Source organism: Sylvia atricapilla, chromosome 1 (assembly GCF_009819655.1).
Source record: "Sylvia atricapilla isolate bSylAtr1 chromosome 1, bSylAtr1.pri, whole genome shotgun sequence".
Taxonomy (NCBI): domain Eukaryota; kingdom Metazoa; phylum Chordata; class Aves; order Passeriformes; family Sylviidae; genus Sylvia; species Sylvia atricapilla.
The window spans coordinates 102,451,602-102,467,623 of NC_089140.1; the positions used below are offsets into that span (position 1 = coordinate 102,451,602).

A 16,022-nucleotide genomic window follows, 5' to 3' on the forward strand; every position below is an offset into this window, starting at 1 on the left:
TGAAGACTTAGAGATTTCCTCCCCTTCTGTAAGAGTATGTCACTCCTCTCACTGTATATAAGGATGTCATGTTCACTGTTTATCCCTGAGATCTACTCATTGCTCTCAAGTCAACTTCAGGAGATGGTAATTTTGATCGGCTGTAACCACATTATAGGGCTTTACTCATTTTATAGGGAGTTAAAAACTGGTATTAAGTTTTTAACTAAATACAGATCATAGAAAAGTACAGAAAAATAAATACTGAGCTTATTATCTCCAGCTATACCAGCTGCTTAAGCATACTGACGTCAGTGAATGTTTTAAGACCCTGTGAAGATGGAAAAAGCCATAAATATGTGTTTTCTCTAAAGATACCAGAAAAAAAATCTTCCCACTGTCTATGATTTTCCTGGGTTTTTTTTTCTGGTGCCTAGTGCAAACTGATGTGCTAATTTCAAAGATTAATCCCATACTATGTTCAAATTTTTTTGACGTCTTCAAAGATCACCTATCAAATGCTATCATTATGTCCAGTGAATTAATGGGATATGGCTATTTGTGGGCTTTAGGGTAGCCCTGCAGGTGTGTGTCATGTCAGAATTTGGGTCATTCCTATTGTGACACAGCCTGAGGTCCCCTTGGTTTGTATGAAATATAAAATCTGTCACAGTGATGGAAACTCATCACCAATAGTCTCAAAGGAGGTAACTTAATCTAGCCATCCACTCCACTGATATAATTAGGAATGCACTTTGTCAGCCTTTGAGGGTTTAACTACAGCTGGCTGGGTTCAAGGCAGTCTCAGAAACCAATCTGTTCTTAGTAACACCATCTCCTTCACAAAATTACAGACATACTTTCAGCAGATATACCCAGCTGACTGCTGAATGATGTTTTTCCACCCACTTTTGTAGTGGTCAATGTCTTTTTCAGTGTAACTGATGCACTGGATCAATGCCATGAAATTATTCAGAAACCAAAGGATGAACTGACAGCTCAAGAATAAAGGTTATAAACCTTATTTACAGTGTTTGAATGTGGCTCAATGCAGTTTCTGAACATCATCATATTTCTGATCTAGCTGACAAAATTTAATTAGAAAGATGATTCTAATGGATATTCAGATGCTGACTGGCCTTAGTCTTGTTTAAGAAATAAAAGATTTTTTAAGCTCTATTCTCTCAGACGACCAGAACTCTGCTCTTCAGATGGATTATCTAAGTTAAAGGGAAAAAATCTAACAGAATAAAAATGTAAATTCCTTAAATTTATTCATCAGAACTAGTGCTGGATCCCTGCTGTACCCTTGATTGTTCTGACGGAGTCTACAGGGATTCAGATGATGAATACTTTCATATTGTTGTCAACAAGCTTTTCTAAGTGAGTATCACAAGCAGCACTTCTTTTTCATGTGCTTTTCCTTTGTAGGAATCTGATTTGCACAAAAGAACAAGATATTCTGCTATGGTTCAAGTAAGTTGGGTAAAGCTTCCCTTCCAGGTTGTAGCATATTTGAGAAAAATGTGGTGTAACTTTATACCTGTTTATGTACCTTAATCTGAAAACACCCAGCCTAACCGATTAATCAGCAGAGTGGCCTGGTCAGAAAAACACATACTTTTTTTTTTTTTTTTTTTTTTTCCTCCTTATCAGTCCTGAAGCATTAGCTTAAACACTTTGAATTCCAGCCTTTAAGTTTCCTACAGTCGTGTCAGTGGGCTGGACATGGGCTCCCCAGGACCAGACGCCTGCAGCTGAGGTAGGGTGTGACCACAGCTGTTTTTTGGCTTGGGCCAAATTCTGTGCTAACGTGGCCCTACAGCTCCTGGACACAGGCAGAGGGAGGTCAGGTTTGCTTGCAGCCACCCCACGAAAATGTGTTCTGAATTCCTGTGTGCAGTCATTACGTGGTAATCTTGAAATCCACTAAAGCCACGGGTTTATTATCTCGCTGTTAAACCATATGGTGTCCGACTGAATCTCTTTGGTTTTTACGGTTTTTTTTCATTGTATTATTTGGTTCTTTTTTCCCTGTAATGCAGATTTTCAGCAGAATAAAGACATCACATCTGGGCCTAAATATTGCCAGTACACAAATACCAGTGTCCTGTGTCTGGAAGCGAAAAAAATACTGTGAAACAAAAAAGCAATTCATGCCTTTCTTACTTCAGAAAGTTCCATGTAAGAAGGAGAAGGTCACCTCTGAAAATTACAATCTAACTGTATCTTTTAGAATTTTTGATTGCACTAGATGTTAGTTATAGATATCCTTGTTATCCACATGAATATCATACCCCATGTTTGAATCTGGAAAGAGAAAATGAGCCTCCAAGGACATCCTATGACAATAAACTCCATGTACAAATGGGTGATTACTTAAAACTAGTGATTCATTGTTGCATGACATCTAAGGCAATTAACTACAGATTTACTTCAGTGTTCAGTGTAGACTGAAACAAGCTGTTTTGGCTTGCATGATCTTACTGCATTGCTGAGTGTGGCACAGTTAACTTCAGGCCAGGGCTAGCTAAACCTCGTAAAACAAATTTAATAGTCAACAAAAGCATAAGAGATGGAGTCCATTAAGGATGAAATGCATTTTGACAAAATAGCTGCAGAAGCAATGTCTCCTCCAAAAATATGTGGTATGCTTCCTAAATACAGAACATGGAGGTCCCGTATGATGAAGAAGCTTTTCAAAAATTGACATAGGTTCTCTTTGTTTATTATTAATTGCTACTCATTGTCAGAGGCAACAGATGATTTGAACAAATATGCTTGAAGAAAATCCCAGTTAATATTTGACTTGTGGGACAAATAATTCCACTGTTTGCCATATACTCTGTGAATTGTCAATGACATATGGATAATCATAAACTTCATGCTCCATCTATGGGCTTGCCATATTCTACACACAGAGGTAAATTAGAATAAATGAGTACTTCCAGAAAATTTACATTACCAGTAATGTAAAATTCTCATGGATTAATTGATTTTGCTAATTGAAAGAAAGAAGGAAGGAAGAAAGCAAGCAAACAAGGCAGCATCAAAGGATTGCAGCAGATCACACAGTCTTACAGTGAAATGCATCCTCTGAGTGCAAGATGTAAGAAGGACCTCATATGAGGCAGACACTGTTGTTTCAGCATGTGACAAAAGATTCCCATGTACTTAAAAAACCTTTCCATTGCTTGAGAGGCTGTCCTGCCTTCCTTCTTCCCACCCTCTCCAAAAGTGAGCATTTGCAATTTAAAATCCTACTGCAGCTTGAGTACAAAGGCTTTCCTTGTCTCTGTTCATCAGGATAAATTCACTGTTTCTGTTCACTTCCTTGCATGTGCATGACATGGGCACCATCTGGCTCAGAAATGGCCAAGGACAGCCGAGCCTGAAAAACATCTTCAGAGAATGCCCTAAGCCTTCATGCTCCATGTTTCACCTGTATTTACTGCAAAGATTTTATAATCATCTCTGATACATCCGGACAAATATTTAGAATTCAAGCTTTCAAAATATTTGAGTAACAGAGAGAAGTATTGCAAAAAAGAAAACAGGCCTAGTCACTCTTATGTTTTAATTATCTAGGACTTCATACAGATGCCCTATTCTGCAAGAATACTATTAAAGAAGTTAGCCTGACTTAAGGCAGGAGATAACATAATCAGATCATGCCTTGTAAGCAACATTATTGACAAAAGGATGTGAGTTCTGATGACTTGATTCCATTTCCACAAAGTTCAGAGGTAAAACCTCTATTACTACCCCTAAGTGTCCATTAACTCAGTCCATATGTATAAACAAGACTCATATCCCACTTGATGTTTCACTGCATGATTTATTATTGATGTTTTATTAAATTAGAATGAAAGAAAGGGCTAATTCATGTTAGCTTGAATGATACAACTACCCAGTTCTTCCTCTTATACTAAGGTTAACCTTAAAAAGGATCTGTCATTCTTACTTCTAAATTTCCTCTTGACCACTAGGTATGATGATATTTTGTTCCGAGTTTTATTCAGAGAAAGACAAACTGATGGTGAGGAGGCTCTCCACTGCCATACCCATGTTTTGCATTGATTAATATAGTCTGGCTATCTGCAGACTATGAAGAGGTGTAGTCAGCAAAGAATCTACAATTCCATGAGTCAAATTCAGGCCTTTTTACATTTACTATGCCCTTCCCAAGTCTGACCATTTGAAAGCTAGGGGCTTTTTATTAGCTCTAGTAAAATACGAAGAAATATGAAGCTCTAGAGTTTCTTCCACCTCTGGTAGCAAACTGTGACAGTAACCTGATGGCTGATGTTCTGAGGTTTCATGCAGAGGTGCTCAAGACACAGTTCTCTGGCTTATCTCTTGCTTTACTTGTCTTTCATCTGGTAAATGATGTCAACACAGCTGGATTCTACATCTTCTGATGCTTGTTCTCCATATATACTTGTTGTCCTCTGTCTCTCTCTGGTAGGGCTCTTCTACCCTCCACAAAAAGCCTTCTGGTCATTCTCTTGCTCACTATCTGCTCAGAGGACCTTCTGCACCAGGAGATTTTAAAAAAAGCTTGTGTAGTCCTCAGGTGGAAATTCATTAACAGCGACATTCAGTAGGAGAGATTTCTGTCTCTCCTTTGCCTTCTGCCTAAGCATCCAACATATGTCCATTCTAAACTGGATGATTTTACACATCTGAAAAACCCACAGACTTCCAGTGGCTGAAATTTACACATAATATCCTAAATAAGAAAACATAACTGCCTTTAAACAAAGAAGCTGATAAAAGGCTCCCTGCTCTAGTGTTTATCCCTCAGAGACTCTGACAGTGTCTGGAAAGTTAAGATATGGCAGGGGAAAAAATGAATTACAGAAATGAGGGATCCCTCACAGATCATCAATCTTCTCCTTGCATTAATTACAAGGGATGCCAACTAAAGCACTTCTGCTGATCTCTGCTGAAATAGTCCTTCAGGGTAATAGCGCACTTTTTCAAACAACCTGTCTTTGAAACCATTTCATGTTTTGACTTCAAAATCACTACTTAAATGCCATTCCAAACCCCATGTGTTTGGTGGGACTTGAGGCCCAGCGGTAAATTACCCCACTAGAAAACAACATTTATGAGTTATTTATTTTCTGACTCCAGATCCTTTTATTTGCACAGAAGGATGCGAATCAGGTAATACACCTAGGAATGTGGTCTTTCTCCTGTCCTCCTTTGCTCCTCTCTTCTTCCCACCCCCTTGCATTCTTTTTTTGTCTCCCTGTTGAGTCCCTAGCACTCAGACAGGATTTGGAAGACCAGGGTGGTGTGAGTTGATTTCCACTGAGAGACAAAGCAGGGGGCAGGAAAAGGGGGCCCAAAATGCCAGGTAGGATGCTTCGCTTCAGTCAACACCTTGCGATGGGACTCTGGCACTATGCTCTGAGTAGTACCTCTCCTGTGTTCTTTAAATGCACCCACCATGGTGGTACCTGAAAGCTGCAAAGAGCATGATCCTGCCCCTCTAGCAGATGTGCTGCCAGCTGGGCTGGCTCTGCCATGCTGCCTGGCCAGCTGGAGCTAAGCATCGCAGTGGGCCAAATGGCTGCTCTCCTGTGGTTAGCTGAAATCCAGGATGTTAGCTTGACTGTTTGCTGTGGATACCCCACACTATTTCAGGATGTGATTCTGTATCTGTACAGCACTAACCAGGTGCTTTTGGGATCCTGTTCTAGCTAAGTACTTTTACTAGTACTCCATAGTCATGTCTTGCAGTTGCCACCTCTGCACATTCTCCACATATTGCACGCAATTATTGTGATCTCCTGTGAAAAACTAACACTAAGGTTGTGGACTCCCGGCAGTTTGTTACACCAGTGACGTCAGGCTGCCAGATGCAATCTGAACGTGTCTGTGTAGGGCATGCAGGGCTCTCAGGACCTACTCTTTTTTTTTTTTTTTTGCAGGCAGCTCCAACCCTCATGTAATCAGAGGTAAGTGACTTAGTTAAAAATGAATGGGGCAGCTGGCTAAATGCTCAACCAAACAAAATGATCAAAGGGACAGTGCCAGATGTTTTTCATTAGCTCTACATATGGAGGTACCAGGGAGAGCAGCAGGAGCACCAAACTAAAAAGAAACCGGAGAAGCCAACTCCAGTTTCAACCATAACACAAGGAGCTGGCTATAAATACTACATTCCTCAGTGTGGCTCCCAGAGGACGTGCTGTAAGTATTTCTAAAACCTACAGGAAAAGCGTGTCTACTATTGTCTGACTTATTTATATGCATCCTCCTGGTAAATATTTCATCAAGAATTATCATTCTTAGCATCTATAAAAATATACTTTAAAAATAATATTTTAGAAAGCTTCTGTAAGTTGTAACAAGGGTCATTTTTTACACAAAATTTATTCTTTGCCCAGCTGGTGCCAATGATTTTTTTTCCTACGCTACTGATTTGTGGGATTTTCTTTACCACTTTTAGTACATTTTAAAATTTTAAATTCATAGCTTTTTAGTCCAAATTAATGCAAAAGGCCCAAGTCATGTCAAGATTTAGTATCGAAAAGGAGCCAGATTTTCATTTTTGTCTTCTGGGGAAGTTTATGATAGAGTGAGATAAACATCCAAAATAGTTAAGGTTGTTTATCCTGCATCACCAAGAAAATATTCTTGACATCACTTGTATACAACTGACCAGGGGAGCTGCTCAATCAGCACTGACAGAAATCTAACCCAGATCACCTGGCCTCGGGGCATAGAGGCCTTACTTCAGTGTGATAAAATCTGCTTCTGTTGGGATAAAACCTGAACTGTTCACATAGCTCCTCCTGTCACAAGACAGATTTTGGTGCATAAAGACTCCTCCTGCAGTTGTATTCCTTCCAGGGTATTATTTCAGGACACTTTACCTCACCTTGACACTTATCTGGAGCATCCTGGGGCTTGCAAGGAGGAATGAATCCTGCCAAACAATCTGGTGTCATGCTTGTCCAGTGTATTGACATGACTATCAGCTCCAAATCTGCAAGCCTTAGACCTGGAGAGCAGGGATCCTGGAAGTTGCCAGCAGGTAACTCAATCCACACAGTATTTTTCAACCAATACAGAAAATATTCCTGTTCTTTTTTGACTCTTCAGTTTAGTGATGTCTGCCTGAAAGTCACCCCACTTAGGAGAGAGTAGGAGGAGTGAATGCTGAACGCAAAGAGATTGGGAAGGCATTTCTCTGAAACAACTGAGGTACCAGACTTTAAGTTGCCAAGGGAAGAAGGTAAGAAAGGCTCTTGGCTGTGTTGATCAATAGTGCTGAGATTCACTTTGTCCTTTACCTACATAGCAAGCTCCTAGGGTTGGTAGTATATATGCTGCTCTTTGCATGATTACCGATTGAAAAGGTTACTCCAGGGATAAAAAGCTTGATGTGCACTTTAAAAGCTGCTCTCGCCCCATTCAGCAGGAACAAACCCTATGAACATGCTTTTTCTTTCCCCTAATTCTTATTTCATGCACACATAAGTGACAGCCACTCATTGCAGTGAAAATGTTTTGATTTGCAGTGCAGGATGTGTCCTTTGCTGGTAGATGTGCTGGTAGCAGAGGAACACACTAATTATCATACTGGAGTCAAGGAAAGCCGGAGCATGACTCACTTAGGAATGCTTTTTCTTCCCCTAATTGCATAATTACCTTAGAGAGCTCACTGCCCATTTGGCATAGAGGTCATGCCTGTTTCCTTTGAGCACAGGAATAACTCCTCCTAGCTACTCCTAACAGGATAAAAAGGAGATGTGAGAAAGACATATGGCCATGGCCCCACTTTTCCTCTATATAATCCAGGAGCAGTATTTGTGCACAACTACAAAGTCCTTCATTCTCTGGAATGAGGAAGCCAAAGTTGACCATTACGTAACATAAATCAGCACTTTTACCTTTGCACTGGGACAGGATCTGTATTGACAGTGATAGTGTGACAGTCTGGGTTCTTTGGTGCTGGTACTTGTGACATCTGTTTTCTAATAAACAGGATTACAAAAGAGTGATGAGGTTGCCACAAGAACAGGAATCCTTCCCACTATACTCATATGTGTTAGAGCTAGCCTGACTGCCAAACAAACAAAATAGAGATCTGCCCAACACCTCATTCTCACAAGCAATAAATAAATAAATAAGATACGAGTACTGTAAATGCCTATAAAATGCACATAAAAGCAGATGGCAAGCTAAGGAAAGAGACTTTAATATCCCACGAGAAAAATGGAAAATGAACTTGCTAGTTACATTAGCAGAATTAAAGCAAGGTTTGTCTGGACATTTCTCCTGGAGCTCTAAGAAACTCAACACTGCAGTTTTCAGCGCTCACCCCAGCCCATATAGAACTGGCTAAATAAGTCTGCAAGATGCAAGAAACAGGAAAATATAGAATTGAACTATATGGGTAACTGAACAAAGATATTTAAGTATCACTGTCTTTAGTCCCCCTGGTGAACTCTCGTTCTGGAGAATGGGTGGAAACTGTGGTCCCTTTCCTTAACCACTTTATTGATGTTACCCAACACTACATTTAGAAGCTGGAATTCTCCTTTGCAAATTTGTGATAGCATCTCTATGCAGTCAAACTTTCATCCCACAGTCCTCTTCATTACTTTCATGAATTCTCTCTCCACCCTTCACTGCACACTGATGCAACCTCCTCCATTCAACAGCTATTATTCCCTAACTTATGATGGGCTAGGAATGGAAATGCTTGCAGCTGCTGTACTTGCTGCTGACCCTGATGCTGGCAAAGTGTTTTAGAAATGCACACAGGATGCCAGCCTGGTTGGCTCTGTGAGAGTTGTGGGTGAATATGAATCCAAGTGGTCTGATGCATCTGTCAGTGTAACCTTTGGCGTACATGGGCTCCTCAGCTGTGTGTCTGGACTGTCAAGAGTGTTTAAGATTACTCATTTATTTAGGGGCTCATGTTGGTTACTTAAATCTTTCCTTCTTTTTTTATCTTTTAAATGGTGGGGAGTGGTGCAGTTAAATGCTGGCTGAGGTTGCATTAGGTTCCACTTTTTGTGAGAGAACTCTGATTAGAAAGTTTCGAAAGTGAAAGTTTTTGCAAGAGAAAACAGCTGGAAGACACCTCTAAGCCCAACTCTGGTGAGTGGAGCTATTCTAATATAAAGAGTGCTTCACTCTAGAGCAAGAAAATACTATGAGGAGAGGAAAATTAAGGACCTTGAACCCTAAGCTGAGAGAGAACTGGTCAGCACTTAACCAAATCAAAGGCTAATTAATATCCAAGACAGATTCTATTCTCATGGATAAACATCTTGAGTAGAGACTGCATTAGAGCTACATGTAACTTCAGCAGCTGACTTGAGAGGAAAGTCACGTTCTGGGTCCCAACTGTTTTTGTTATCGAACAAGAAAAGGGTGACACCTCTGTTCTTTTCCTTCCTTTTTGAATCATTTTCCTGAAGAGTTAAGGATGTCATAGTGTGGGTAGCTGCCCTAGGGATCAAGGAACACCAGACAGACTCTATAATAAAACCTCTCGCATTAGGATGGCGGCAGAGAAAATGCAGTCCAGGAAAGAGTTCTTAGAAGATGAAGTAGGGATTAAACCAGAGCCTATTTTACCATTTGCTAAAACACTCAGTGCATTTGCCTTCGTGGGTTTTGCATTCCACAGGACTTCATGCTGGGTTAATAAAATCCCTCTCTTGAACAGGCTTTGGAAACTCAGACAGCCACTGACTGCCCATATGGCAGAATTTGGCTATTGGTATTAGACAGCTGTGGGCAGCTGAGGACAAGAAAGAGGAGACAGCACCAAAATCTTATGGATAGGTAGACACAGAGAGAGACACTTGGCTTTGTCTCATGGCAGGAGCTTCCAAAATATGTTCCTCGTCAAAATGACAGGATCCGCTTTAGTTTTTTTTTTTCTTTCAGGAACTGTAACTGGCACTTCTGCTTTTTGCAAGTGATACGCATGTGATTTATGTGTGTGATTTAAACCCTCATACTCTCTCAGCTTAAGTTTCAAGTGCATTTTAAAACAATTAGCACACCTACAAGAAAAACAGCAAAACACCACATTTCTGTTGCTCACAAACTTACAGTGAGATTGAGTTTAGTGCTCTTCCTAAGGGAAGAGCACAGGGGAAAAAAACCTCCATGCTTCCCTGTAACCCAATGCCAAACCACTGCTCCCTGTTTTTGAGTAGCAAATGCCATTCTTACTGCGTCTAAAAGCCCAGGCTCTGTTTCTTTTCTCAACATGTAATTGTGTATTTTGGTACTGCTCTCCAGCAGCAGTTTACCAGAACAAAGGAGCTATCTTTATGAGACAGCCAGGGAAACACACAAAGAACAGGAAGATGCAGCTAATCTAAATAATGACATTGAAAACCAAATAGCTATTTGGCTATAAATAAACAATATGAAGCAAATATCATTATTTTTATTAGGAGAAGACACAGACTTAATTTGTGGGGATAATGTCATCTGCTGTTTCCTTCGACTTTAGTTCTTATTTTTTCAGTCAAGCCATAATACAAGATTTCCTACTTTCTTCAACTTTTTACACTATGAACTTTTGTATCGCTTCTTTTGGAGAAAATTGCAAAACTCAGATATGTATGTTTAGGAGAAAGATCAGATTTTCTAAAACAGTAAACCCGCTCAAACTGCTTAGTTTTGAACTGTGCGAACACACGCATTCTTACAAGGCAGGAAGGTAAACATACACACGACTGCATTAATTAAAGACAATACTTAGTTTCCTGCAACAGAAAGGAATTCTCGTATTTAGACTAAGTCTTTACCGATGCAATTTCCTACTGTGTGTATGTGGCTGTGCAAAGCAAAGCAGCTACCTCAGTTACGCAGAGAAAGGCACAAGGATTGGGTCCGACCTGGTGAGTGAACGGAGAAGGAATTAAACAATCCTCTAAACCAAAGCCAGGATCAACTTTCTGAGCGCCAAGCTCAGCCAGTCCCGCCACCTCACTTTTTGGCTATACAGTCCTAAACGACCTGAGCAGAAGCCTGATTCACGTGCCTTTTTTTCACAGGGATTGTCTTGTCGAGTATCCTGGGCAGGAAACTGGTCCGATCTGTCGACTTACAAGATTTAAAACACTCGCTGGAGTTTCCCCCCTCCCAGCCCGCAGCCCTGGGCTTGATCACTTCCCCGGCGGGGACGAGGAACGTGCGAGAGGAAAGCGCTCCCAAGTGTCGGAGCTCTCCTGCTCACACACGGCCAAGAGCGGCCACACATCGGGGCTCGGCCCCGCTCCCCACCCCAGCTTTACCTGCTGCCGGGCGAATGGCCGGGGGGCACATCCTGTACAAAGCTCTGCTCCATGCCCGGGATCCTGGCCGGGCTGTGCGGATGGTAGGCTGTCAGCACCACGCTGCCCGAGTCCTTCATCTCCATGGTCAGAGGCACATGTCGGCGCCGCTGCTGGCGGCAGAAGCGACCCGGCGGGAGGGCGAGGGGCCCTGTCACAAGCGGCAGCCCATGGCCCGGCCACAGCCGCCGGCTGTCAGCAGAGCTGTGGCACCGAGACACGGCCACCCTCCCCGTCAGCCCAGCGGAATTAGCATAGATTCAAAAAACACCGCCCACAAAACAACCCACGGGGAAGTTACTACGTTCCTACGAAACGAGAAACCTGAGATAATCCTGCACGGAACACTTCCTCCCCGAACGCTTCTTCCCCGAATAGTTCTTTACTTCCTTTTTTTTTGTTTGTTTCCTTTTAACAGCAAATTGCTACTACTCCTCCTGCTCCTGAGTTAGTCTTGTCTAAGTGAAGCACTCTGCTGGTTTGATCGCCACTCCAACACAACACATGGTTTGGTGGAGCAGAGTCTCTATCTTTCTGGATGCAGAAACCGAGCGGGCTCTGCTCCGTTTAAATCACCGAGCAGCGGGAGCTGTGATTTCCTGCACGCCGGGTCATTTCTACGGCAAGGAACTGCACTTGCTGTCCCCTGAAAACAGATTAAGCTTTCATTTTGCCTGATATGGCTGTGTAGATAATTAGAAACACGCTGGAAATGAGTGGATTATTTTTTCAACAATGTGTGTTCATCTGGAGCAATCCTGTAAATAAATAGACACCAAGACGCTTGATATTTTTTCATGATTTAACTTGATCTCTGTATGTTAATTAAGTGCTTTTCACTCAAAAGGACACAATCAAGAAGAATAATCAGAATTCCAGAGTCCAAATCTGGAATAATACTCAGAGAAAACAACTCTGTAGGACAAAGTGAGAATATTTGCATATGCCTTTATTTTCCTCTCCCGCTTCTTCAGTGTTTGGGTTTTTTTTTTTAAAAAGAAAAGTTTCTGATAAATGCCAGTTGCTGAAAACTACTGTCCTGCCTATGAAATCATGTGAAGGATGTCCCGAATTTTCCTCATTGGCCCACAGGTCTCTGAGCACCTTGTGAATCCAGGTGTGAAAGACCAGCCTCTGTGCACCTTTGTCACAGCTGCCAGCTGCATCCTGAGCGCAGGCTCTCCACAAAATGCTTGTTGGTCTCCTCTCTTGCATCTCCCTTGAGTGAGGGCGCTCTATCCAGCGCAGCTATACAGTGCTATATCACACTGTCAGTCTCCCTAGCTAGTGAAGTAGCTCAGGTTTTGCATCACAAAATGATCTTCTCACCTCCACCTTCCCCCTGAACTGGGTGTCCTGCCTGGAGGGACGCAGTGGTTTCAGTCAAACATGTTGCTGCGACTCATGTAGGCAGTGCCCAAGTTAATTTTAAATTAGCCAGCATAGGGCACTGATAAAGGTACACTTGGCAGCACTTCTTGCCAGACTCACCCAGGAAGCATAAATATTTGAATGTACAGAGCCTGTAAGGCTGCTCTTGCTTTGCTGTTAAGATATCCTGGGTTAAATATTTTAAGGCCAGGTTGCCCAGGATAAAATCAGGCTGCTTACATGGCAGTATGGAGGCCTTCTGGCAGCCTCTGTGCAGCCATGTACAGGTGATAGAAGTGAAGGAGAAGGCTCTGAGCTATCTCTGGAAGCACCACTTACTGCCACAGCACTGGGACCATGTGCCATGGTGCCATCAGTGATGGCTGGGGTGAATGCAATGACCAGTGTTCTGTGATTACTGATGACTGGTATTTAGTCCTATCCTGGTTTGACATTTTCCTTCCTGGACAAGAAGGTGAGAAATATAATTCTCTGATGAGAGGGAGTAAATTCTTAATAGAAATTCGTATTTGGCAAATACATATCTTGAATATTAATCAGACAATATGTATATATCAAACAGGATCTGAGAGAAAAAAATTGATAAATGTATGTTATAAAATATTTGCTGACGCCCTTTAAGGATGTTCTTCACAATTTACTTCAAGAAGTTAAACACCTGAAAAAACATATAGTGGAAGGAACCAAACACTATCAAAAAAGGAGTGGGTGTCCTTTAGATCAGGGTGCTGACAAAATATTGGCTTAACTCCAGGAAAGCCTTTTTTCCTCTCCTTTCTATCATAACACTAGACTTTTTGCAGTACCATCAGCCAAAAAGTGATGATTGTGTGCTTCAAGCTATGTGTAGATAAAGCCCACAGTAAAAATGTAATATGTTTTTAGTATTATTTTTTTTCTCTCTTTCCATAATAAAAGCTCTCAAACAGCAAAATTACTTAGAAAGTATACAGATACCATCTCAATAGAAAAATACATATAAATAAAGGAGGCCCACACTTATTAAATGGGATTTTCTCTCTAAGAAAAATAAACGTAGAAGATTTTATTTGGAGATTTATAAAGTGCTGGTGCACAAACTGGAGGCTTGTATGGGAATGGCAGACTCTTTGGCACAAGTACAAATAGATATTTTGAAAACTGATCAGCCAAAAGACATATATCAAACCAAGAGCTAAAAATGTTTATATGGCTAATGGCTCTTGGGGTTAGACATCTGCATATTATTGAAACCCCAAAAATATGCTGAATCAACTAGAGATAGACATCAACCTTTAAACAGAGTTTTAGCTGGGCTGGAGATAAAGACATAAGAAAAGTGCACGAGAAAACATGAGCTGGATTCAATTCTATCTGTGCAATTCTGTTCCCAGTGGAGAAGTTTTTTTCCTGATTTACAAAGAAGCAAGGAAAGTTTTTAGTCCAACATGTTTGTGTTTCTGCAAGATTCTCTTGAATACTAGACTCTGAAGTACTCAGGACTGTGATCGTTCTAGTTATTTTTTCAGATAGTTAATAGCTTCCTAGACATTTCAAATACTATGGAAATGCCATTTTAATGAGAAAAAAAAATATTGTGAGGGTGGTTTTGGTGGCAAGCAGTAAAGTGGAGGTGCAGCAAGAGAAGAGTCTGTGGCCCGTGATCCCACGAACAGCTGTGTTGAGTTTCATACTTGAGGGGCTTGTGCTTGTAAATTTTATGTTGTACTTCTAGTAAGGGGAATGCTTTGCACTTTCACACATTTGGCAAAATTATTAATAAAAAATAATTTTATAAGGATTAATTGGTCTGAACTTAGAGAACTAGGAGTGGGAAATCTTTACCGACCTGTTACTTCAGAAATGTTAGTGGCTATTTATTTGTATGATCAAGACTCGTCTGTCAAAGAATATCTGTGAGAGCCATATACCAGAAATATAAACACACAGAAAGTCACTAGTTCAAGTTTACTGAAATGAAAAAGAAACTGTTGTTGTTATTAATATCAATTTTGTATTTACATTGAATTAATTAATAACCATTTTGGGGGCAAAATGACAGGCAACCTTTGCATAGCACATTTAATGTCTGTTGCTTGTCTATAATGTTTTCAAATAGATTTTAAGCAGCCTTTTCTGGTCAGGGGGTGTTGTTACTTAAAGGAATGGGATTTGTCAGCTAGGGGTTCTTGTCCTGACATGGTGGGAGTAATCACCATTATATTTTAAGAGTAGACCCATAGAGCCCTGGAAAGTGGAAGATTCCTCTTTGAACTACAAATCACACAAAAATATCTGGGTATTGAATTTCATTACTTGTTTCCAGCTTAAGTTACCCAGGGCAAAGTTAGAATAAAAATTAGCAAAACTCTGAAGTTAATTTTGGACCAATTTAATTTCAACTTGGGTTAGACAAAGTTTTCTAAGGAAGTTGTGTAAAGCCCAGCATTTTTCACCGATTAAATCAAGGGAAAATGAGTGGGTAATACATAGAAAAATGTCATCCTAGCACTGTGTCTAAATTTCCACATCCCTCTTGCAATAAATTTTGTATCTGTCTGTGTGAAAGTAACCAAAACCAGAACCCCTGGGTTTTGTTGTTGTTTTTGTTTTTTGGGGTGGGGGGAGAGTATATCTTACTTGTCTCTAATTTTTCATATGGATGGAAAGATGTTTGAGAGGTGGGGAGCAGAAAGCCTCATCATACCCAAGAGTTGATGTCAGCAAAAAGCACCTGGACAGTCTGAGAACAAGCAGTGACACAATATTGCATAAAAGCCAAGGGCAGTGGTGTGTGTGTCTTCTATTGCTCAGTACAAATTCACATGAAATAACTGTCTGAGAGGAGGCTGACTTTTTGTCAGGAGAATTTTTGGTGTGTCTTGAGATATATTTCTGTTCAGATAATTTTATATGTCATGAAAGGTAGTTTTTAATCTTGGTTTTGCCTCTGAACCTTATATTCTGGCGCTGCTGAAAGGATTAGAGTCCTTCTTTCTACTGTAAAGGAGAGGTGTTTGTGTGCCTTGTTGTGGGCAGCTAGAAATGTAAGGGCATGGGTGAGACCCACTGCTTTTACAATACTGAAAGTGTCATAAATCAAAAAAATAAAAAATTGGAGAAAAATATCTGTTATTCTGCTTTGTCTCTTCAAACTGAGAACAGAAATAACAGAGGAAACTGTTGCTTGTCTTTTTAAAGCAGGTTAATTAACAAGGCTATTTAAGCAAAGAGAATAGAAATCAGGTATTGTGGCAACTAGTGGTTTTGCAAAGGTTTGTAATTAAAGTATGAAACAAAACATTCATCTTTGCTAAATATAGCCTCACATTTTTCAGTTACAGA

The 16,022-nt window shown here is 40.7% G+C and overlaps 1 protein-coding gene across 1 annotated transcript in view; it reads right to left on the reverse strand.

Annotated features, from left to right (window-relative positions):
* Window positions 1-11,441, reverse strand: part of ARHGAP28 (Rho GTPase activating protein 28) — a 73,197-nt gene extending 61,756 nt beyond the window's left edge. The window contains exon 1 of the mRNA XM_066329297.1: window positions 11,268-11,441. Coding sequence (XP_066185394.1) covers window positions 11,268-11,392 — 125 coding nt within the window. The 5' untranslated portion in view covers window positions 11,393-11,441. The remainder of the gene's footprint in view (window positions 1-11,267) is intronic.
* Window positions 11,442-16,022: the final 4,581 nt, after the last annotated feature.